Raw genomic sequence first — 23,925 nt, 5'->3', positions numbered from 1 at the left:
GGAAGGAGAGAGAGAGGAGAGAGAGAGAGAGGTCGCGAAGCGCCATGGAGGTTGAGCGCTGCGGGACCCCCGTCCTGCTTCTGCCTCAGCGCCGGGAAGAAGAGCGGAAGCTGCAGCAAGAGAAGCTCTCCGGGGTGGTGAAGAGCGTCCATCGGCGCCTGCGCAAGAAATACCGGGAAGGTATAATAAGGGTCGGGTCTTTCATTCGCCCCCCTCCCCCTTTCACCCTCCGAGGGCGGATTTCCACCGCGGGGCGAGGAAGAACCGGATTCGGGGGTCGGGAGTTCGCCCTCTTGTCCTTTGCCTCCCCATCGCTTCGGAAGGGAGTTGTTGGGCCCGGGCACCGCCCACCTTTCTTCTCTCGGTCCCGGGACTGAAAGGCTGAGCAGAGGAGGAGGAGGAGGAGGCCGGTGGGCCCTCAGCCTGTGCGGGGAGGAAGCGGGGTCGAGTCTCCCTCTCGTGCAATGTGGGAAACGGTAATAACTCCCAAATTCCCTTGGAAGGCAAAAGGGGGGAAAAAGAAAAATTAACTCCCAATTCCCTTGGAAGGCAAAAGGGGGAAAAAAGAAAAATTAACTCCAATTCCCTTGGAAGGCAAAAGGGGAAAAAGAAAAATTAACTCCCAATTCCCTTGGAAGGTAAAAGGGGAAAAAGAAAAATAACTCCAATACCTTGGAAGGCAAAAGGGAAAAAGAAAAATTAACTCCCAATTCCTTGGAAGGCAAAGGGAAAAAAGAAAAATAACTCAATACCTTGGAAGGCAAAAGGGAAAAAAAGAAAAATAACTCAATTTCCTTGGAAGGCAAAAGGGGAAAAAAGAAAAATTAACTCCCAATTCCTTGAAGGCAAAAGGGAAAAAAGAAAAATTAACTCCCAATTCCTTGGAAGGCAAAGGGAAAAAAGAAAAATTAACTCCCAATTCCTTGGAAGGCAAAAGGGGAAAAAGAAAAATTAACTCCCAATTCCTTGGAAGGCAAAGGGAAAAAGAAAATTAACTCCCAATTCCTTGGAAGGCAAAAGGGGAAAAAGAAAATTAACTCCCAATTCTCTTGGAAGGCAAAAGGGAAAAAAAAGAAAAATAACTCCCAATTCCCTTGGAAGGCAAAAGGGGGAAAAAGAAAAATAACTCCAATTCCCTTGGAAGGCAAAAGGGGGAAAAAGAAAAATTAACTCCAATTCCCTTGAAAGGCAAAAGGGGGAAAAAAAGAAAAATTAACTCCCAATTCCCTTGGAAGGCAAAAGGGGGACGTTATAATTGAGAATTTCCGGGGAACCATTTGATTTGGGGTCGGACAGAATTTAGCTTCACATTTCAAAGCTAAGTGATTTTCGTTCTGTAAAATACCTTACTCTAAATAGCACACTTTTCTTTCTTTTTTTTGTAAAGAGTGGCATTAACAGCAATTGGTGAGCCTTTTTAAAAGAACTACTGGAGATAATTTTAGGAGGTGCTGGTGCTCTTTCTGAAAAAAAGCAATGATGCAAAGATCTGGAAAGATATTTGCTTGGAATATAAAAACTTGATTCCAGACCATAAATAAGTTATTAGGTTTCAAAAATACATGTATTATTATTAGGTTTCAAGATGGGGTGGTGGTTCAGATTTCATTGTGACAATCCTTTGGTTTATCTTAGGTGTTGCTCTCAATTTTATTGACAGCTGTCTGTAAAATTTGTTTTAAAAACAAGGCACCCCAGAATTTTATGGCGTAGCGGAACAAACTCTTGTACAGTTCAGTTTTATTTTATTATTTTTATCTCAAGAGTATTTCAGCCTGGGCCCTTGAAATAATGGTGATTTAACTGACAAATTAGGAGGATAAACTTGAAAGCAAAACAAAAGAATATTGTAACATCTATTTTTCCCTTGAACAGATACTATAAAAATGAGAAGTTTTCCCGTAGTTTCTAAAGCAGTCTCTAATAAAACTGTTCACCACAGCAAGTAAAATGGTCAGCCATCTCTTCAACTTTGAACTTTCAAAAAGTAACTAGAAATATATAAGGGCAAAAGAGATAAAAGGACGAGGGATGCTAGTACTGTGTTGGACCAACTCTTCATTGTCCCATACAATTTTGTTCCCATACTGGAAGTCTTTCTTTTCAGCATTAAGCCATTGAAAGGCGTTAATAGCAAGAGGGCGCATTTACTTTGTAGATGTTTTCAATTTCTGAAAAAAAGACTGTATTGGTAGTCTCAAGGCTGAAGTACTGCATTTGCTTTTCATGGGACAGCCCTTGAAAACACTCTGCAAATTGCCATTGGCTCAGAATGTGATACATGAGTGCAGAGGAATTTCAACAATTATACTGGCTAGCAGTTGCTTTCTGAACCAAATTTAAGGTACATATTAGAATGGCCTATGGTTTCTGCTACAAATTCTAGGGTATATTGTGGATTAATTGTCATTGAATGAGACTGGCCTTAACATTGAAGAGGCAATTTAAAACCACTGCTTTAGTCAGGTTTTGAGGAATTTTTATATTGATATTTTAATTAGTTATAATTAATTGTCTTGTTTTAATTGCAAATGCTTAGAGTCACTAGGGTTGGCAACAAATACATGATTACATCAAATAAATATCACATTTTTAACAAACCTTTAGTAACAATCATAGCCAGTGTACTTGCAGTGATAGGACTCTTTGTCAGGATGAAGATCAGCAAGATAATATTTTTAGGTGCCTAAAAAACTAATTAGATAACTTATTTATTTTAACTGATTTCCTATATGAAATTCAGATTATTGTATCTGAAAAATAATCCCACAATTTAAAATATATTGGCTTTGTGGCTTTAGTCTTACTTTATCTCCTGTCATTGTTCTATATTGTTTGCTTCTTATATGTTTTAAATAATAGAATAGAAATAGAATAGAATAGAATAGTTTCTTGGCCAAGTGTGATTGGACACACAAGGAATTTGTCTTTGGTACATAAAAGAGGCGGTATTCAGCAAGTTCTGACCAGTTCTGGAGAACCGGTAGTGGAAATTTTGAGTAGTTCGGAGAACTGGCAAATACCACCTCTGACTGGAGATTTTACACTATCATTCCCCTGCCTCACCCACAGAACTGGTAGTAAAAAGATTTGAATCCCAGCACTGGTGCATAAGCTCCCATTGTACATAAAAAATACATTCGTCAAGAATCATAAGATGCAACACTTAGTGATAGTCATAGCGTTCAGGCAAGGGCAGACAGCAGTTTTCTTCAAAACGGCTCTTTCGAGGAGAAGGAAGTCGCCCATTCTGTCGCCAGCGCTAGTGCACAGTCCATTCCCATTGGCGACCGTTTTGCATAGTTTGTGGACCAATGGGAGGGTATTACTTCTGACGCCTGGGTTGTGTCCACCGTTAGATTGAGTCTTTCACTGGAATTCTACTCCACTCCTCCAAGGTTCTTCATCTCCTGTCCAGTATTGAGAGATGCTGGGCAGTGGAGTCTGATGGAGTTCGCCATCCAGCATTTGCTGGACTTCAAGGCCATTCAGGAGATTCCCCTCGACCAACGGGATGGGATTCTACTCTAGAATTTTCCTTATTCCCAATGGCAGGACAATTCTTGACCTGAAACGACTCAATAAATACGTTGTCTGCAGCCGTTTTAAATGCACACTCTATCTTCCATCTTGGAGAGCGTTTGGCAGGGGGACTTACTCACATCAATAGACTTGATAGAAGCCTGTTTGCATGTTCCTATTTGTTACTTCTGGTTTACTGTATGCTTTTCCGCCACTGCCTCTGATCCCAGCTGTGGTTCGGAAGCTCTTGTTGGAAAGGGCCGAGGTCATATTGGTGGTTCCTTTTTGGCCTCCAGCGGCATTGGGTTGCTGATTTGATGGGCCTGTCAGTGATCCACCCTTGGCGGATTCCTGAGGAGGATGTCTCTTCTCCAGGGGTCCCTGACTCATCCGGAGCCCCAGTGGCTGCACCTGGCAGTTTTTGCGACTGAGTGGGGCATTTTGAAAACCACCCAGCTCTCCAACAAAGTTATCCAAAACATTCGGGCCTCCAGGCGACCTTCTGCAATTTGTATTTATGAAGCTACTTGGCAATCCTTTTCCGCTTGGTGTGTTAAGTCCAACACCTCACCTTTACAAGCCTCGGTGGCTGCTGTTCTGGAATTTCTGCAGGTAGGCAGTCGTACACTCCACTCGTAGTACAGCTACTACGGCGGCTTGGGCTATGCAGGCGTTGGTGGAAGAGATCTGCAGAGCAGCCACGTGGACTTCACCTTCGCCTTTCATCCGTGTTTCATCCGCCTAACCATGTTTTTCACCAGGTTTCCAACTCTGGGGTGGAAGGAGTCAATGCACTCCGCAGTCCATGGCCCCAAGGGCTACTATACGCCTTTCCTCCTCTTCCCCTAATTCTAGGGTTAATCAGGAAGGTGCTGGCGGAGAAGGCAAAGGTCCTACTCCTGGCTCCCCACTGGCCCGGACAGCCATAGTTTGCCAATCTGGTCAGCCTGTCGGTATCCAGGCCCTGGAGGATCCTCTCAAGACAGAATATCCCTCAGTCAGGGGGCCCTAGTCCATCCAGAACTGCAGTGGTTCCAACTGACCGTCTGGCATTTGAGCGGAGAGTTCTGAGACAGGACAATTTCTCCAACAACGTAATACAGACCAGGCCTCCCGGCAGCCACCTACTAACAGAATTTATGACTCAACTTGGAAAGCCTCTTGTGGCTGGTGCTCCAAAGGTCACATTGATCCCATCTCTGTATCACTGGCCCAGATCCTGGAATTCCTTTAGGAAGGGTTGGACAAAAGTCTGTCCCCCAATACTATACACAGGCAAGTGGCAGCTCTGTCCTCGGTCAACACCATATCGTGTGCAGTTTCATTAGAGGCAGAATGAACTTGAAGCCTCCAGTGGTACATAGATAATCCCACCTGGGACTTGCCCAAGGTCCTGCAAGCTCTCTCCTTTGCACCCTTTGAGCAATTAAGGTCAGCTAGCCTGCGCCTCCTTACCGGCAGGGTAGCCTTCCTTGTGGTCATTACCTTGGCCAGACGAATATCTGAACTGGCAGCCCTCTGTATAAGGGAGGATCTGTGCATATTTCATTCAAACAGGGTGGTTCTGCGGTTGGATCCCTCCTTCCTTTCCAAGGTTAATTCCTTGTTCCACAGAACACAGGAAATAATATTGCCAGACTTCTGTCCGGGCCCGACTGATGCCCTAGAGAAGAAGTGGCACATCTTGGATGTTCGGAGGGTCTTCCACATCTACATGAAGAGAACAGCATCTCTTAGGAAGACGGAGTCCCTATGTGTTTCCTTCCAACCCTCTATGCTGGGTAACAGGATTACCGCATCAACTGCAGGTCAGTGGATACAGACATGCATTGCCAAAGCCTACAAGCTTCATGCTCTCCCATTGCCTCGGCGAGTGACAGGCCATTCAACCAGAAGTGCGACCACAGTGGCGGCGTGGATGATACAGGCCTCTATCAAAGAACTCTATCGAGCAGCTACATGGTTCTTGCATCTCCATTCATAAGGCACTACAAACTGGACACCTTTGTATCACCTGTGAAGTGGCCTTTGGCAGGCCAGAGGGTGCACACAGACCCAGGAACTCCGGACTAGATCGCTGCCCACCCTTAGGACAAGCTAGCTTTGGTTTGTCCCTTTCCTAGATTCTCTCGTCAGCACACTGGAGAAGGGGAGTTCTATTTGGCTTCATTATGCTTAGTGACAACCTCACAAAGTTTTTTGTTCTTCCTTCAGTATTTCCATACAGCCACTTGGGTGTGGTAGCTCAGATATTTGATACCAGTATGATTATCGCCTCTTCCCATCTTAATCAGGGGAGATTTTGCAGGTATATAACATCTGTCTGAAGATCAAGAAAGTGGGTGAACCCAGGAAGCTGAATTCATATGAAACACTATGGATTGGTCCTTCTGAGGCCCGGGAATTAAGCTGCCTTTACTGCTTTTGCAGCACCAGGCCTAATTCAAGTTATTAACTGTCATCTACAATCAGTGGCCCCCAACCTTTTGGGCACCAGGGACTACTTCTGTGGAGGATTGTTTTTCCACAAACCAGGAATGGGTCTGGTTTCGTGCGCTGCCTGGATCCTACGCATGTGCAGATGGGGCTTCGCTCACTTGCACAGCCTGGTTCCTGGCAGGCTGTAGGCCAGGAGTTGGGGACCCCGGCTTTAAATGCTTGAGGAGTCAAATACTTTAAAAAAAAATTATCTCCCAATATCACCCAACTCCTGCAGTAAAATCAACAGAGAAGCCCATTTTTAAAAAACTAATGGGTTCAATTTACAGTATGATGATAAGGGCCTCCAAGATGGCAATTCCCAACTATGAAACTAGTTCCTATGTTTCCACGCTATTCTTTTAATCAATCGCTGAAGACATGCCTATTTAGTTGGCTGTTTGTACTGAACAATTGCTTCAGCTTCTTAGATTTTTTTTTTAAAATGAACTTTAATTTTCGTGCTTAACTTTTTAAATTATGTTTTCTTTTATTCTTTTGAATGCTGCATGGACCTCACTGGGGAAATAGATAAAAATCTAAATAATGCTTTCTTTTAATTGGATACCCTGTGTGTGTATGCGTGTGATGATTTTCTCACACTCAGGGACACACACTGTTCAGTGGAACCAGTTGCCTCGTGATGTTCCTCCATTGTTAAGTCAGCCAGTTTTGGTTGGTTGCAGGTGAAGACCAAATTGAGCTGTAGCAATCGGCCATGTCAAGTTATTTGTGAATGCCTTGAAATGACTAACTCCTGATCTCAGGCCTTAGCCGAGCCTGAGATTTTGGACTCTTGCTATATAATCTTCAATGTCAATTTTGCTGCTGTGATGAGAAATTTCAAGAAATGATGGTTGGCGTAATAGTTTGTCATGCTAATAATTTGGTATGTGCAGTGTGCCTGCTAAGAAAAGGAAATCAAGTAAATGTTTTTGAATTACAAATCTTTCACCAAGCATGGAAGGAAACATAAAGGAATTACTTCTATTTTTAAAAATTCATCACTTCAGAGTTCATGGCAGAAAATGTTTCAGGCCTGAACACCATCACAGGAAAAGAGCTTTTTATTGCTGATATCCTAATGGGTATATTCATATCCTCAAGTAAGCCTTAGAAGGGGTAGGTAGAATTGTATGGATCAGTTATTTTATAACATCACATTATATAGTGAGTTTTGTTAAGTAGAAAATATATTGGAATATACTGTAGCCTACCTCTTTTCACAATTTCTTTTACAGTGAAGTTTTAATAGCTGCTTTCATGTTATGTATGTGTGTTTTTGTTTAGTGGGTGACTTTGATAAAATATGGCGTGAACATTGTGAGGATGAAGAAACTCTCTGTGAATATGCTGAGGCAATGAAAAACTTGGCAGATAATCACTGGACTAAAACTTGTGAAGGAGAAGGTCGCATTGAATGGTGCTGCAGGTAAACCTTTATATAGTCTAAGGAAAGAAAATACTGCATAATATTAAAAATGTTTCGCAGCCTTTTTGGAAGATAGTGGGAGTACTATAAATTTCCAGTTTTGAAAGATGTGTTTTGTAATCTGAGTGTATAGAAAAAGTGCTTGAAGAGCTCCAACTATCCATCTATAGTCTTAATGTATGCCTTTCTTGATTATTTCTAATCATTCTGAGAGGGATGGCTGAATGGGTCCAGAAGGTTATTAGTGTCTGAAAGAAAAAAAAAATGTAGCGAAGTAGAAATTTGTGAGACATTCTTGAGAAAAGTTTAATTGGACCTAAACATTAATAACAACTATCAACCAACTATGCATTTTCTGTTTTTAGCCTAAGTATAGCAATCAAATGAGGATAATCCAGTTCCAGATATTCTTGAATAAAACATTATCTTTACCAAAAGTGAACTGTAAAAACATAAGGCCCACCAGTTTTTTAATTACATTGTCCCAATTCTTGACTTTTGGTTGTACTTGCTTGAGAGTTGAAATTCTAAATATATGGAGAGTTTCAGATTGTTATTCCTGATCAAAACTCTATAGCAGGGATGTCATACTCGATTTCATTGAGGAGCGTGTGTGTGTGTGTGTGTGACCAGGGTGGGTGTGGCCAGCTCAACGTCACATATGGCGGCCTGGGCGAGTGGAGGAAGGCAAGACCAGGGAGAGCACCAAACCCGTCTTCCAGAGGAGCCTCCCCATCCCATCCCTCAGGCCATATGGAGGACCCCAGACTGCGATGCAGGTTGTCCAGAGCCCTAGGCAGTGGAGGGCAAGTGCCCATTCCTCAAACTCCTGGGGCACTGGGACCCCATAACCCAGCCCAGTCCTGTGGAAAGTTAGCCCGGCTGCACTTACCTCCTCGAGGCTGCTGCTGTTGTTCTCTCTCTCCTTGGCCCGGTTTCTCATGGTGTGTGCGGGAGGGCCAAGTGTGTGATCAAATGCCAGTTTCACTAGTAGTTCTTTTTGCTAGTACTCTGCCAGTGAAAATGGAGCTCTGAGGGCCGTGTTCTGTTTCAACTGTGGTGGCCTCCTGCAGTGATCTGCCAGTGAAAACGGAGCTTGGGAAGGCCGCGCACAGCCCTGAGCTCTGTTTTCACTGGCAGAAGCACCATGGGTCAGTCTGCTGTTTCCAGGACAGCCCCATGGGCTAGATTTAAGCACCCCGCGGGCCAGATCTGACCTACGGTTGAATTTGACACCCTTGCTATATAGTATGTATTAGGCTTAGGTTCTGCACAAATCAAAACTTAATATAAAGATCTGTATTCAGAGAAAGGTTGGGTGTTGTGATGAAAGTCAGTTTGGTATAGTGGTTAAATCACTCAGCTAAAAAGTGGGAGACTGAGTTCTAGTCTTGCCTTCGCCACAAAAGCCGGCTGGGTGTCCTTGGGCCAGTCAGTCTTAGTCCAAATCACCCCCAATGTTGTGGGGAAAATAGGAGAAATATGTTGTATATATTCACCACCTTAAATTACTGTAAAAATAATAAAGGGATCCAAATAAATAAATAAAATAGATTTTTTGTTAACCATTTGGCAACTTTAAATACCCACAATTGTAATATTCTATTAATCCAGTTGTGTGCATTAGGACTGAAAATCACGAGAGTTCATTTTTTATTTTCAAATTTGGTTTCAAAAGTAATTTGGAGCTTGTGCATTATCCTGTGGCACTGAACCTGTAATGTCCTACAGAATCCCATACAACAGGGGTGCCAAACTTGTGGTGTCATGGCAGCGTCACGTGATGTATCGGGACTTTTTTCCCCTTCACTAAACCGGGTGGGGGCAAGGCCAGCATATGATGCATCCGGCCGACAAGCCGCGAGTTTGACACCCCGCCATACAGTATTGTCTTTCATGCTTTCTAATATGTACATAAAGCCATTAGTGAACCTACTTTATGAGTTCTGTGGCATAGACACAGGAATTTTATAAAGGTAGTTTTCAATTTACAGCCACAATTGGGACCAGAATTTCTGTTGCAAGCAAGGCAGTTAAGTGAGTCACACCCAATTTAATACCTTTTTTGGCAAAATTGTTAAATAACCATAGTTGTTAAGTGACTCATGCAGCCTTTAAGGGAATCTGACTTCTTCTATTCACTTCGTTGGAAACTGGTTGGCAAAGTTGCAAATAGTGATCATATGACCCCAAGGGGCTGCAATTATTGTAGACACATGCTGGTTGCCAGGTACCTGAATTGGGAATGCTGCAACAGTCATAAGTGCAAGAACTGGTCAACAGTCATAAGTGCAAGAACTGGTCATAACTCATTTTTTTCAGCGTCATAGTAAGTTTGATCACTAAACGTATGGTTGTACGATGAGGACTACCTAATATTCTTTAACGTGAAATCATATTGAAGAAATAATTATTGTTTTTCATTCCTAGATGACTTAAGAAATAAACTATGTTTTCTAGAAAAAGTAATTTGCTATAGAAAATAGTGCTGAAGATGCATAGGGAAAAACAATAATGAAGAATAAAATGGGGAAAAAAGGGGAAATAATGAGATCCATGCAATTCTATGGTACTGCATGAGTCACTGAAAGAATTATACAATACTGAACAGTTTCTGTGGTTATTTCAGCATTTAGCTTAAATCCAATTGTTAATTTTATATGCATTTTGATGAAGTATATTTAAATTACACTATTGTAATATGGAATAATTACAGTGTTTTAAACAAGGGTCACCAACCTTTTGGACCCGTAATTTTAAATCCCAGGGACCACTAACCGGTTCTGTGAGTGTGGCCTAATTTGTGGGTGTGGCTTAGTCATGTGACTGGCTGGGCATGGCTTGTATATAAATAATACAAATGTTTATATAAATATTGAAACTTTTATAAAAAAGAGCAACTTTTACCCAAAAGCAGGCAGACAGATTGAGTTGCTCCCAGAATCACAGATTCATTCAGAGATCTATCTGTCTGCCATCGGCTAGCTCAGTCTGTCACATAAAATTTGCTTGCAAGCAAACTCACAGAATTAACTCACAACACACCATGTATGTAAATATGAATTTTTTATAGAACGAAAAGAGCAACTTTTACCCAAAATCAGGCAAAGCAGGCAGGCAGATTGAGTTGCTCACAGAATCATGCATTGATCTATCTGCCATCGGCTACCTGAGTCTGTCACATAAAGTTTGCTTGCCGTGAGTCTGCACTGAATAACAGAACCTTCAGTCCTAAGGGAGGTTCGGCTCTGCTTTTAAGCAGCCAAAGATCTAAAGACTAGCTAGAAAGCAAGAAATCCAACCATTTCCTGCTTCCTAGCTAATCTAAATCTCCCGGCACAGCAGAACAGCTGATGGTCGGGGGGGGAAAAGGGAAAATAGCAACTTAGCAGGCAAGTTTGCCGGGTAAGGAATGAGTGGGCGGGGAGGGTTCCCGCGGGCCATGTGGGTGGTGCAGTCTTGTGTTTCTGCTCAGCCTGGATTAATTGCTTTGGGGGGGTGCTCTGGGGGTGACATTTCTCTGCGGCCCACCAAAATTTTCTCGTGGACCACCAGTGGGCCGCAGACCACCGGTTGGCGATTGCTGTTTTAAACCATGGGTGTAATAGAATACCACAGGAGGGTGTTTGTTTAAAACTATCTGCCTTTCTTTCCTTAAGTGTATCCCGGGAATATTTTCAAAATGGTGGGAAACAGAAAGCACTGGAAAAAGATGAGAAAAGAGCAGCTCTTGCTTCTCAAAGCGTTCAAACTATCAGCATTCATCCAAGTTCAAAAATGGAAGTTTCTACTGATAATTCAAGCCATAGTTCTGTAACAGATGAGTAAGTGTCTAATTAGGATGTGATTATGAACAGGAAGTTAATTTTTGTAATATACTTTGAATTTATTAACTTAAATAAATAAGACTTTTGAGCACTATTGTGTGATCTAGACTTCCTCTTTAAAACCAGTGTGATTTAAATGCTTAGCTTTGGTTGGTTTATATCTTCTCATAAAGCATATACAACATACTTCTACAACCAGTTACTCTTTCTTATTAGGAATAGGTTTTATGGCTCTCTAACAACAATAAAAAATATTACCATTGTCAAACTAAAGTTTTCAGATTTCATTGGGAAAAGCATGACAAACTGTTATTAATAGATTAAATACCTCTTTTATATAGCATGGCTATAATGTCTTGTATAGAATTAAAATATTCTGAAGCAGCCAATTTAGATGAAAAATATAGGATATTTTGTTAGAACGTCGTATAATCATAATATGTATGTATGCAGCTAGGCAAATAGTTTCTTATATTAGAACTTCAAAAAACAGATTTTCTTGTTACATACATAGTTGCTAAATTGGAGACCATGTTGCTTAATATGTACGTCATGAGCCAGTTCACTGAATCTTCCATATCTTTCAAAATTTGACATGTTCTGTTGTTTGAATAAAAACCCAGTTCAAACACCGCCTTATTGATTACCTGAAAGATTAAAAAGAAAAATATTTTTATGCAAATCTCACTCATTAATTCTGAAACTGTAACATATTTACTGTTTTATATAGAATTTCCATGATCAAGATTGTGGGGATTCTGAGATAGATTTCAATTTTTTTTCCCTTCCACTTAGATCGCTACATCCTTCAGGAAAGATAAGATTACTTGATGTTGGCAGCTGTTTTAATCCGTTTTTGAAGTTTGAAGAGTTTTTGACTGTTGGTATTGATATTGTCCCAGCTGTTGAGGTATGAAATTATTAATAACGCAAATCATAAAATGTATTATTCAACGCTTGCTAATCTTCCAATTCCCTTTTGATTAATATCTGCTAGCATAGTTTTTAAATTGAAAGTGAATATTTTAATAAATAGTTAAGTTCAAAGTATGGACATATGACTGAAAACTTCATCTTTATTAGTGTATATCTAAAGCCATTGCTTTAAGTTATAGAATGGTTAAAGTTTGAGTACTCCGTGATGTGTCATATAGTTGGATTTTACACACCTTACATTACCTGAAACCAACGCAGGCTACTTGCTTACCTTAAAAAATATTATACTCAGATAAAAGTTTTAAGAATTATTTTAACTGAGTTATCATCTTATTTACTTACACACCAAGTATATAATTGCCTCTGTATTTCTTCCCCCAGAGTGTCTACAAATGTGATTTTTTAAACCTTCAGATTCATCAACCTCTCCAGCTTGCACAGGATGCTATTGATGCTTTTTTGAAACAGTTAAAGAATCCCATTGATTCCCTGCCCGGAGAACTATTTCATGTTGTCGTCTTTTCCCTCCTCCTCTCTTATTTCCCTTCACCCTATCAGCGATGGATATGTTGTAAAAAGGCCCACGAACTACTCGTATTAAATGGATTGCTCCTTATTATCACTCCTGACTCTTCCCATCAGAATCGCCATGCTACGATGATGAAAAGCTGGAAAATTGCTATTGAATCTTTAGGGTTTAAACGTTTCAAATACTCAAAGTTTTCTCATATGCATTTGATGGCGTTTAGGAAAATCTCACTCAAAACAACTAGTGACTTAGTGAGCAGGAACTACCCAGGGATGCTATACATTCCCCAGGATTTTAACACTGTGGAAGAGGAGGAATTTTCTAATAATTCCTGCTATATCCGATCAGATGTTGAAGATGAACAACTGGCCTGTAGCTTCATGGAGCTTCCAGATGCTCCCTATGATTCAGACTCTGGAGAAAGCCAGGCTAGCTCAATACCCTTCTATGAACTAGAAGATCCTATATTGCTTCTAAGTTAACATAACAGTTAAATCTGCTTCAGCATCCAAATTCCCTTTCCCGTAAAACTAATTTTGCTAAATTGACATCTACTCTGCACATGAAGTATTTACAAAAAAGAAATGCTAAAGTTTTTGAAAACTTGCTATTTTTTTGTACTTATAAATTTTAAAATGTATTCTTGTATTGAAAAATTGACGTGTGTTTTATGCTGAATGGCTCATGCCATAGCATGAACAGGGTTTACTTAGTAATATTCTAGAAAGTTACCATTCCCTTCCAGTGCTGTGAACTGTGATTATGCATTCTATGCTGATGTGCCCTGGTTTGATATTTTTAATGCTTTTGATTGAGATTGGTGACAACATTTCTCAGAGGTTTGCACAAAATAGATGATATGCACTGTTAAATGTCTAAGAAATATATTTAGAAAGCTTTGTTAGTCTTGAACTTGAACAAAGATTTTGCTTGATTTAATGTTGATCTGGTGAGTGAAAATAATTCCAAAATGATTTCACTTAAGTTGTATTTACAACTGGAGCACTTTCACAAAATACAGATTCTGTCACTGTTCAATTCAGTGAATAATATATAATATACATAAACAGAAACAGGTTTTTTTAATTACCACACAATTTGTGTATTCATGCCATTGTTTCAATTTCACTGCTTTACCAAGTTTTTTAAATCAAACTAGTATGTTTACCCTAAACATATGTAAACATTTTAGGGAATGCGAGAAAAATAGAAGATTGTTGTTTAATTCTCTGTCTAGATGCCAGGTTAGATAGCTAATCTTCATATAAAGATACAATGTTCAAAAAAATAAGATTAATTTCATTTGTTCTGTTTAAAAATAATATATTTTGTTTTAAGAACAACCCCAACATTTCCATTCTTAGCTGCCCCAGAAAGTTACATTCAAAAATATCTAAAGATCATTTCCTGATTTAATAGATAAAATAATTTATGTTTGCAAATCTGAATGAGGATGTAACCAATATAAATTTGAAATAAACAAAAGAAAAAATCTAAAAAACAAAATAGTTTCAGAAATATTCATATTAACCATTCATTTCAGGAATACCACTTCTTAGTCTGAAAGGGAGGTGATTATTTATGAAAGCTATTTTTTTAAAAAATGACAATGCTTTACCACTATTTTTTTTTTGCACAAAAGTTGCACAAAGATTTGGTTTTTTTTCCTTATGTGTTGGGTAATTCATGGTATAAACCTTATATGTTAAACCTTATCTAAATCCATTCACTGGCGAGACATGAACTAAATAAAAGACTCCAATGTGTAGCTGTTAATCAGATTTGCAAATCATTTACCCCAGAGATAAAGCAAAAGCGGAGGTGTGGATGAACTATATATATATAAAAAGCTTGTAGCCAACATGCTACATCTAAGCAACTTTTTAAATGGCCTTTGAATAAAAGTATATGCTAGCCAAACAAAAGTTGCCTACTTCTAATTTAAGAATTCTTTTAACTAGAATTTAAAAGCTTTCTCCTTTTATATTGTTGGACTAGTTTAAAAATACGTTAGCTTTATCCCTCTTCCCATAATATTGTTTCCAGAATATGCATGATGTACTGTTTAATTAGCAAAAAGTTCCCAAAATTGCATAGTACGATACATTTATGTTGTGTATATATATGTGGTAATGTTGTTTTCCAACTCATTCTGATGCCTGATTCAGTTCAGGATGTATGTAGATGAAATAGGTTCAAGATTGAAGGGTAGATATTGGCCAGTAATACCTGATAACTTTGTGGAAAGTATGGTGTTTTTTTCCTGAATGTTTGTGGATACGGTGATGTTTTAAACTACTTGCTATGTTTTACTGGATATATTTTCACTGGATATACAAATTTCAAGATAGCTATATAGATCTGTCAGATGTTCCAAGAAGGGGTTCTTGGAAACACCAAGGGGTTAATCTAGGGTTAACAAGGAAGATACCCTTTTCAAGTGTACCACAAAATGTCTCAATTTTTTTCTTTTATGGTCTCAGAGCACATCAGGAGAAATGTGTCATATCAACAGTTTTCTGGATAGTGTTAATGTATACTATTTCATTCAGTTTGCCTTTAATGATCAAGAGAGCATAACTGGTACTGTTACATTATTAATAAAGAATTTGAGAATATAAAATCATATTTTATAACAAAAACCATAATAATGTTTGGTTACGTTTATACACAATCTTGAGAACAACTGGTTATACAGATCAGTACTAACATAATACCAAAAAGAGATTTCTCCCATATCAACCAAATAATACCGTGCTCTGGAAGACACCGAGTCTGTGGATTGCTTTATTGATTGTACTCTGATTTTTATTTTTAAACATGTTTACAAACTCGTGTAATGTTGGAATCTAGCCAATAGTAGCTTATTCAACAATTGAGATTAAACTGACTTCTTATACCTCTTTGGAAACATTATTAACCTTCAGTTCTTTAGGATTTTCATATTTCTGTGTTTAAAAATATTAATACCAAGCATCAATTGCAGTTCATTCAATCTGGTGTATTTGTTCTTCATTAAAATGTTGAACTCTTATGTACTTCCAGCATCTATGAACAAGTTTGCCTTTTGTCATTAGACTAGTTTTATTGCTTTTGTTCAGATTGTTTTGTTCAAGGAGAGGAATGACACTGGTCATGTTTAAGAAATTTATAAAGTAGTACAATGAAAAAAATGATTTGTAAAAAGGGTTTGATGCAGCAGTCTATTTCTCATTTTATCAGTCCTTAGCAATGGCCATGTTGGTTCTATGCATCTGTCTGAAGCATGCTCAGGCATAGAAATACTGGCTTGAAGGTATTTACTGTATGCTATTCACTTTTCTGAGACTTAAATCTACTTTTAACTATTGTCATATGCGGTTCTGATTTTTTCAAGCCATCCTAATCTTCAGCTTCAAAAAAACCAAAAAAATCAAGGACAGATCAATGGTGGCAACGAAGCATAGTTAAACATTGCAGGTAGAAAAGTTGCTATTTTAAATAAAACGGTAGGAGGAGAGGTAGAGAAGGAAAAATAAGTCATAGGAAAAAACAAAAAAGTCCAGAGAAAGGAAAAGGAGAGGAAGATTGGAGAAATTGAGAGAGAAGCCCAGCTGCACCTGAGAGGCCTACCCAAGAGACCAGACGCCCATTGAAGTCAGGTATGCAGAGATGCAAACCAATTGCAGGCAGCAAAGCCAACCAGTGGAGAATAAAGAGGCGAGCTGGTGAGTGAGTGGGGCCAGGTGCGGAGCAGCTAGGAAGATAAGCTGCGGAGTGGAGAGGCCATCAGACTGAGGGCAGTGCAAGACCAGCAGAGAACAAAGAGGCGAACAGGCGAGAGAGCAAAACAGGGAGGAGCAGAGGATGGGAGAGGCACCCCTTGCTATGGACTATTGACCCGGTGAGAGAACAGAGCAGGAGGAAGAGAAGCAAGCTTGCTGGGGACCATCCAGGCAGTCCTGCTTGCCCGTTGGAAAGACAAGTAAACGGGCCACACGTGGCTCCAGAGCGGCAGAAAAGAAGGGAGGAGAGAGAGAGAGCCAGCAGCAGCACAGGGCAAGGCAAGCGAGCTAGAGCCTGAGAGCAGCGCAAAGAGCAATGGGGGAAATGACGATGGAGCTGAGTGAAGCGGAAAGCTGCCTAGCAGGCCGAGAGAACTGACCAGAGCAGGGACGAGGCTGAAAATGAGGCCGGAGCCGTGAACGACAGAAAGCAACAAATTAAGCCTGAGGTTACAATAGGCAGGGAGGGAAAACCCCAGTAGAGAACAAAAATAAATACAGGACAGAAAATAAAAGCTAAATAAATAGGCAAATAATAAAGACAAGTAGAAAATTAGAAATCAAGGAAGAATAGGATTAATAAAGATCAATCAAGGCAAATCTTAATAAGATGGGGGGAACTGGAGCTCAAAAACTTTAAAAAAATATAGGGAAGAAAGGGGAACATAAAATTAACATAATAGTAATAAGCACAAAAAGGCAGAAAAAAAGATAGGGGGAAAAAAAGCAAGATACAAAGCTTTACTCTTAACCAGCAAAAAGGAACAAACTCATGGAACAGTTGGCTGATACTATTGTGGTATGCAATGCATGTTCCATGTTTGTGCTTCTGCCCAAATTATACATGTATTAAATGTAAGCCATATGAACTACTAGAGGAAAAAGTAAGGGATCTAGAGGCAGCTCTAGCCAAACTCCAACCTACCCAAGAAATCTATGACCAAATTGAACCAAGTAATAAATAACTCCCAGAGAATTTGACCATGCTGATAAACCCTTGGAGGAAGACAAATTGAGGTATGTCACACATAGAAGGAATAATCAAAGAAAGAAGCAGCACACATCTAATCCTTGCTGCCCAATCTACCTTATCAGAAACAGTCCCATTAAAACTGAGCAGCCGATTTTTCCCCCAGTTGAAAATACTCAGACCCACAACTTCCCCTCGAAGGAAACGTGCAAACACTGAGAAGAGAGACATCATCAAATATCCCTTAAAAAGTCACATCAACAAACTCACCTGGGAAAAACAGAAAAGCACCCCCACACTCCACCCCTTAAAAGGGAAGGGAAGTGTTGGTGATAGGAGATTCTATTCTCAAAGGAACAGAACCAGCTATCTGCAGACCAGACATACAATCTAGACAGATATGTTGTCTCTCTGTAGCAAAAATCAAGGATGTAGCTGAGAATATTACCAAAATAATTAGGCCCACAGATTACTACCATTTTCTACTACTACACGTGGGGGCGAATGACACAAGAAAGGACTTGAAAACAATATTGAGTGATTACGAGCAGCTAGGCAAGAAAGTTAAGGAGTTTGGTGCACAAGCAATTTTTTCATCTGTACTGCCAACAAAAAGTCAACATCCTATAAGAGAACAAAGGATTCTAGAAATGAACCCTTGGTTAAAGCAGTGGTGTCAAACTCAAGGCCTGGGAGCTGGATTTGGCCCATGGGGTGCTTAGATCTGGCCCGCAGAGCTGCCTTGGAAACAGTGAATGATCAGCTCGTGGTGGCTCTGACAGGAAAAACAGCTCATGGGGACCACGGGAAGCCCTCTAGAGCAGTGGCCCCCAACCTTTTTTGTGCCCCAGCCCGGTACCGGCATCACAAAATGATACGCAGCCCGGTACCGGCATCAGCACGCATGACAAGGCAAGGCAAGCCGAGCGACCGGCCAGCCAGCCGTTCCCCGCTTCTCCCCGCCACCTTCAACTCCTCCTTTGTACCTTTGTCGATGGGCTTTGCTTCGGGACGGTTTCGGGACGGTAGCTCGGCTTGCCTTGCCTTGGGTGCTGAAAGAGTCCTCGTGCCTTAGTTTTGTTCGAAGCCCCCCCCCCCCTCGATGAAACTGAGGCGCGAGGATTCCTTCAGGACCCAAACACTACTTTCCAACTGGAAAAGCTCACCCGGAAGCACTTTCTCGTCAAACAAGATGGCGGTGCCCAGCAAACCGGCGGCCTGGTAGGAAATGTTCCACGGACCGGTACCGGTCCGCAGCCCGGTGGTTGGGGACCCCTGCTCTAGAGCTTTATTTTCACTGGCAGAGGGTTGCAGGAAGCATCGCAGCTGAAAACAGGGCACAGGAGCCTGTTTTCGCTGGCAGAGCACTCGGGCCACCAAAGACACTGCCGACACAAGTGATGTTGAACTGGCCACGCCATGCCAACACCCCCTGCCCCCCAGAGGGCAAACAGAACCCTGATGTGTCCCTCAATGAAATTGAATTTGACACCCCTAGGCTAAAGGGTTGGTGTCACCCCAAAAAACTTTGGATTTCTGGACCATGGTCTGTACAATCTCCATGATGGGCTTTTGGCAAGGGAAGGCTGTACCTTACAAAGACTGAGAAGAACGTTTTTGGAAAATGACTGGCTCAACTTATCAGGAGGACTTTAAACTAAAATTGAGGGGGGAGGGTGACCAATTTTTAGGATCTCCAGGAGCTAATTCCAAGCAAAAACCCCTAGAAAACAAGTTAAATAATGAGGTAAGGAAAGATGGGAAGGAAGACAAATTCAAACACCAAACAGAAGACATAGAAAGCATACCCAGAGTTAGACCTAAAGATCTCAAGTGCCTATATACAAATGCACAATGTTTGGGGAACAAACAAATTTGAACCATTAATACATGTAGCTGGAATTACAGAAACTTAGTGGGACGAAACCCATGACTGGAACAAACTGATAAAAGGATACAAATTGTTAAAAAAAAACAGACCCCATAAAAGAGGAGATGGACTTGCACTGTATGTATTATAAAGGACTATTAGATTGCTACATAAATGCACAAAACCAAAGTTGAAAACCTTCTAAAATGCATATGGTTCAATCTAAAAGAATAAAAGAATGACAATGGCATGACTGTATACTACAAGCCACCCAACCAAGCAGAAAAAAATAGATGTACTTGTTGCCAACCTAGTAACAAATATATGGATTTATTAAGTCTTAAGATCTTAAAAGAGCTGATTTTAATAAACTCAGAGAACTTGGAAAAGATTCCTTGAATGAAAATCCTAAAGGGGAAAATAACTCAAGAATCTTGGGAAACTCTGAAAAATATGATCATAAAAGCCCAGTCCAGTACAATACCACTGAAAAAGAAAAGCAAGAAATCCAAGAAGAAACCAGCATGGTTGCATAAAGATCTCTTTGACAAATTGAAAGACCAAAAGGAGAAGTACAAAAAATGGAAGGAAGGACACATGGGTAAGGCAGAATGTCAGCAGACAGCCAGAATCTGGAAGCACAAAGTCAGGAAAGCAAAGCTAAGAATGAACATAGACTTGCAACAAAAGTCAAAGACAATTTTTAAAAGTTTCTTCCAACACATAAATAACAAGAAAAAAAATCAAGGAAACGGTCCACTAAAGAGAGAAGATGACAAGAAAGTAACAGGCAACAGAGAGAAAGCAGAGTTCCTTAACTCATTCTTTGCATTGGTCTTCATGCAAAAAGAAACTATAGTCCAACCTACCAAAAACATAACTGTAAAAGACAGACTAGAAATAAAAGTTAAAATAAGCAAAAAAAAAAAAAATAGTAAGAGAACACCTATCTGATCTTGATGAATAGAAATCACTGGGACCTTGTGGATTATATTCTAGAGTTCTAAAAAGCTGGCAAAAGTCATCTCAGAACCACTGTACCACATCTGTCAAAAAATTCTGGATCACCCAGAGGACTGGAAAAGAGTTGACGTGGTTCCCATCTTCAAAAAAAGGAGGGGGGAAAACAGATGCAGGAAACTACAGACCAATCAGCCTAACATCAGTACCCAGGAAGATCCTGGAAAAGATCATAAAAAAACAGAACTGCCAACATCTAGAAATGAATAAAATAATAACTAGAAGTCAAGGATGGGTTTGTTAAAAACAGATAATGCCAAACCAATCTTATTTCATTCTTCAACATAGTGACTAAATTAGTAGACCAGAGAAATACTGTGGACATAATATACTTAGACTTCAGCAAGGCATTCAACAAAGCGGACCACAACCTACCTCTTGGTAAGCTAGAAAAAAGTGGGATAGATAATATCACCATCAGATGGATTTGTAACTGACAAACTGTACTCAACAAATAGTCCTTAACGGTACTACATCTACATGTAGTGGGGTACCATAAGGTTCCATCTTAGGCCCAGTGCTCTTCAATATCTTCATAAATGACTTAGATGAGGTAATAGAAGGAGAACTTAACAAATTTGCAGATAATACTAAGCTGGTCGCCTGCCTCATTTTTGGTAAGTTGCTTTTTTATTTATGTATTTATTTACTTTTTTACTATCTGTTTTTTTTTATTAATCATACAAACAAAACAGATACTAAAGAAATAAATACATAAATAAAAATTATTTTATGATTCATCTTGATATTTCTTTCTCCTTTGCTTAAAGAATCTTTTTTATATACTGTCATTTTCAAATCCACTTTCAGTTCCATCTCAGTCTTGTCTGGTGAAACTTGTTCCTCTTCCATAACATCTTTTAAACACGAATTAGCTATAGTGTCAGGGACTCTTAAAAGTAATTGAAGTGTGTGTGTTTGTGTGTGTACGTATGGCTATCAAAACACGAAAAACAGGCCAAGTGCCTCTGTGGAGGTCAGTTGTAAATTAGAATGCTTGCTAAGCAACTGGCCACTAAGCGGGGACCTGGTCATTAAGCGAGGACCACTTAAATTTGGGTTGCCGGCCACATGGCCACACCCACCCTAGTCACATGAACATGTAGCCACGCCTACCCCAGTCACATGACTGCCTAGCCACACCCACAAATTAGGCCACGCCCACAGAACCAGTTGTTAAGAAATTTGAATCCCACCCCTGGAGGTGATCAATAACATTTATAAAATATTACCTATATTACTATCAGTAATGCATCTGAATTCTCACAGTACTTACAGTCATAATCGAACTACAATTCCATTAACTAGGAGGTCAGCAAGTCTAATTAAGTTCAGCTTACCTATATTAACTGTAGGAGTTGGAAGCTTGGTGACAGCATAACTCTGAAGAGGCAAACCAGGAAAACTTTACTATGTATGTTTTTAAAAACACTAGTCTTTTTCCAACTGCTAATTTAAAGTCACCTGGGTTGAAAAATCTTTAATTGCTCAACTTGTTGTAGTTCGAAGGAAAGGAGAGGCTAGACCAGGGCATACGGTTAACAATGTTTATTTGATGAACGGTGGTTGTCGCGTCTGCCGGTGACGGGCAGACTGGCGTGCGAACAACGGCTGGCTTGGCTTGACAGCCGGCTTTTTATATGCCGGCTGTCAAACGGCGCCAGCCAATAGGAACGGTTGTTGAATCTGCATAAAGAGCGGACCCGGTTGGAGCCCCAACCGGTTCCCAAGACATAACACAACTCTTTCAGATAATTCATCTTCTAAAGCTTCCATAGCAGATTTAGTGTACAGTACTATGTTCATTGGTGAGTGAATAGTGTTGAATATAAGAATGTGTGCTTGTGCTAGCTCACATTTTCAGCAAACTGGTTAACCGTATATGCAGTCCACCTCTGGCCTGGTGCCTTGCTAGGTTTCTGCAATGGGAAGGGAGGGGGTAGGCATTTTGGGCAATCCACATTTATGTGTCAAATGGTAGAAAACGGGTGGTGGCGGGGAATGGGAGGAGGAAATGACAACGGAAGAAGACCAGATCACCAAACTGGCAGGATCTTCAAGGCCATTTGCCCTGAGAATGGAAGGTTACTAGTTTCACACCTCAGTTTCTCAAAACATCTTACTGGCATCACATTGGCTGGCCAGCGGACTGATTATGAGGGAAAGGATTGGGAATTGGAAAGAATTGCTTTGTATTTTGCGAGGGAACACCAGATTTTGCCTGACTTTGCTGCAACCAGTTTCTTTCAGCGAAAGTTCCTTTGCTTCAACTAAATGGAGCCGTGAGTCCCACTTTCCTGAGACTGCAAACGGACTACAAAGATGGGCTAAAATCATATATTTTATATCCCAGCTTTATTTTTATGATTAAGGTAGTGAGCATATCCAACACATACATCTTCCTCCTGTTTTTCCCATTACACCCATATGAGAGAAGTAGGACTGAGAGTAAGTGACTGGCTCAAGGTCACCAGCTGGCTTTCTCGGACAAGGCAGGACACTTCAACTTATTGATTCTTGCTTTCTAACCCAGTGCCTAAACCATCAGATCAAACTGGCTCTTTATTTACTCATTTATTGCCTACTTTTGAAATATGAGTTGTATCCTGAACTACGCACCTGGTAATCTCCTTACCCCATTAAAGCACCAAATAGATGTGATCCCATCAGGGTTTCGAGCCAGGAGCCACTGCATGAAGTAGGTAATCATAGTAGGCAGCTCTGTCATGCACAGATTCCAGATTACTAGTTAGAAGCTTTGTAGGGAAATCTATTTCATCCATTCTCTCTACTTGTGTTGGGGAATAAAAAGAGACTTAACCCCAAATCCCAGTAGTTTTGAACCCATTTTAGAATGAATAATTTTTTCTCAAGCTTTGCACTTTGACGATGTGTGTGGACTTTTAATTCCCAGAATTCCTGGGCTTGGGGATTCTGGGAGTGAAATCCACACATCTTAAAAGTTGTCAAGATTGAGAATCACCAAGCTAAATTATAAGATAATTTTGCTTGGTTTCATTTGAGGTCTTAAGAGGAATTTCTCAACGGTTTATCCTGAATAAAGTACACAGGCTGAATGGAACAAGGTGCCATTTGCTACAAAAAGCATCATGATTGCCTTTAACCATTACCAGTGGAACAGCTTGCCTTCAGAAATCGTGAGCGCCCCATCACTGGAGGTTTTTAAGAAGAGACCAGACTAGTGAGTCATTTGTCTGAAATAGTATAAGTTCACCTGCTTGAGCAGATGGAGTAGACAGAAGACTGCAAGGTCCCTTTTCCAATTGATTTTGTCAATGCAAATACTTATTTATTTATTTATTTATTTTATTTATTTGTTAATTGTTTATGAGATAAGTAAAAGTGTATACATAATTATGAATACATGAAATGAGTACATATAAGAAAAATAAAATAAAAATAAAAGAAACAATAGGACAGGGACGGTAGGCACATTGGTGCGCTTATGCACGCCCCCTACAGACCTCTTAGGAAAGGGGTGAGGTCAATAGTAGACAGTCTAAGGTTAAAGTTTTTGGGGTTTGGGGAAGAAACTACAGAGTCGGGTAGAGTATTC

General features: G+C 40.2%; 1 protein-coding gene across 2 annotated transcripts; it reads left to right on the top strand.

The window, feature by feature from the left end:
• Positions 1-44: 44 nt before the first annotated feature.
• SAMTOR (S-adenosylmethionine sensor upstream of mTORC1) lies at positions 45-15,771 on the top strand. Of its 2 annotated transcripts, none has more exons than XM_026713112.2 (5): positions 45-180; positions 7,291-7,432; positions 11,092-11,256; positions 12,055-12,169; positions 12,577-15,771. In XM_026713112.2, the coding sequence occupies exons 1-5, from the start codon at positions 45-47 to the stop codon at positions 13,204-13,206; spliced, it is 1,188 nt and encodes a 395-aa protein (XP_026568897.1). In that variant the 3' UTR covers positions 13,207-15,771. The 2 variants fall into 2 exon arrangements, with proteins under 2 accessions (XP_026568897.1, XP_087790060.1); XM_087933934.1 differs by having other exon boundaries at positions 161-476.
• Positions 15,772-23,925: the final 8,154 nt, after the last annotated feature.

Source organism: Pseudonaja textilis, chromosome 5, assembly GCF_049901715.1.
Source record: "Pseudonaja textilis isolate UNSWEBS1 chromosome 5, rPseTex1.2, whole genome shotgun sequence".
NCBI lineage: Eukaryota > Metazoa > Chordata > Lepidosauria > Squamata > Elapidae > Pseudonaja > Pseudonaja textilis.
This window is presented reverse-complemented; position numbering and strand designations above follow the sequence as displayed.

What these genes read in the sequence shown, in the direction of transcription:
- SAMTOR (XM_026713112.2), top strand. Translation starts at nt 45, where the DNA reads ATGGAGGTTGAGCGCTGCGGGACCCCCGTCCTGCTTCTGCCTCAGCGC. An exon ending in GCGCAAGAAATACCGGGAAG is followed by an intron (nt 181 to 7,290) that starts GTATAATAAGGG and finishes GTTTTTGTTTAG; the next exon opens with TGGGTGACTTTGATAAAATA. An exon ending in CGCATTGAATGGTGCTGCAG is followed by an intron (nt 7,433 to 11,091) that starts GTAAACCTTTAT and finishes TCTTTCCTTAAG; the next exon opens with TGTATCCCGGGAATATTTTC.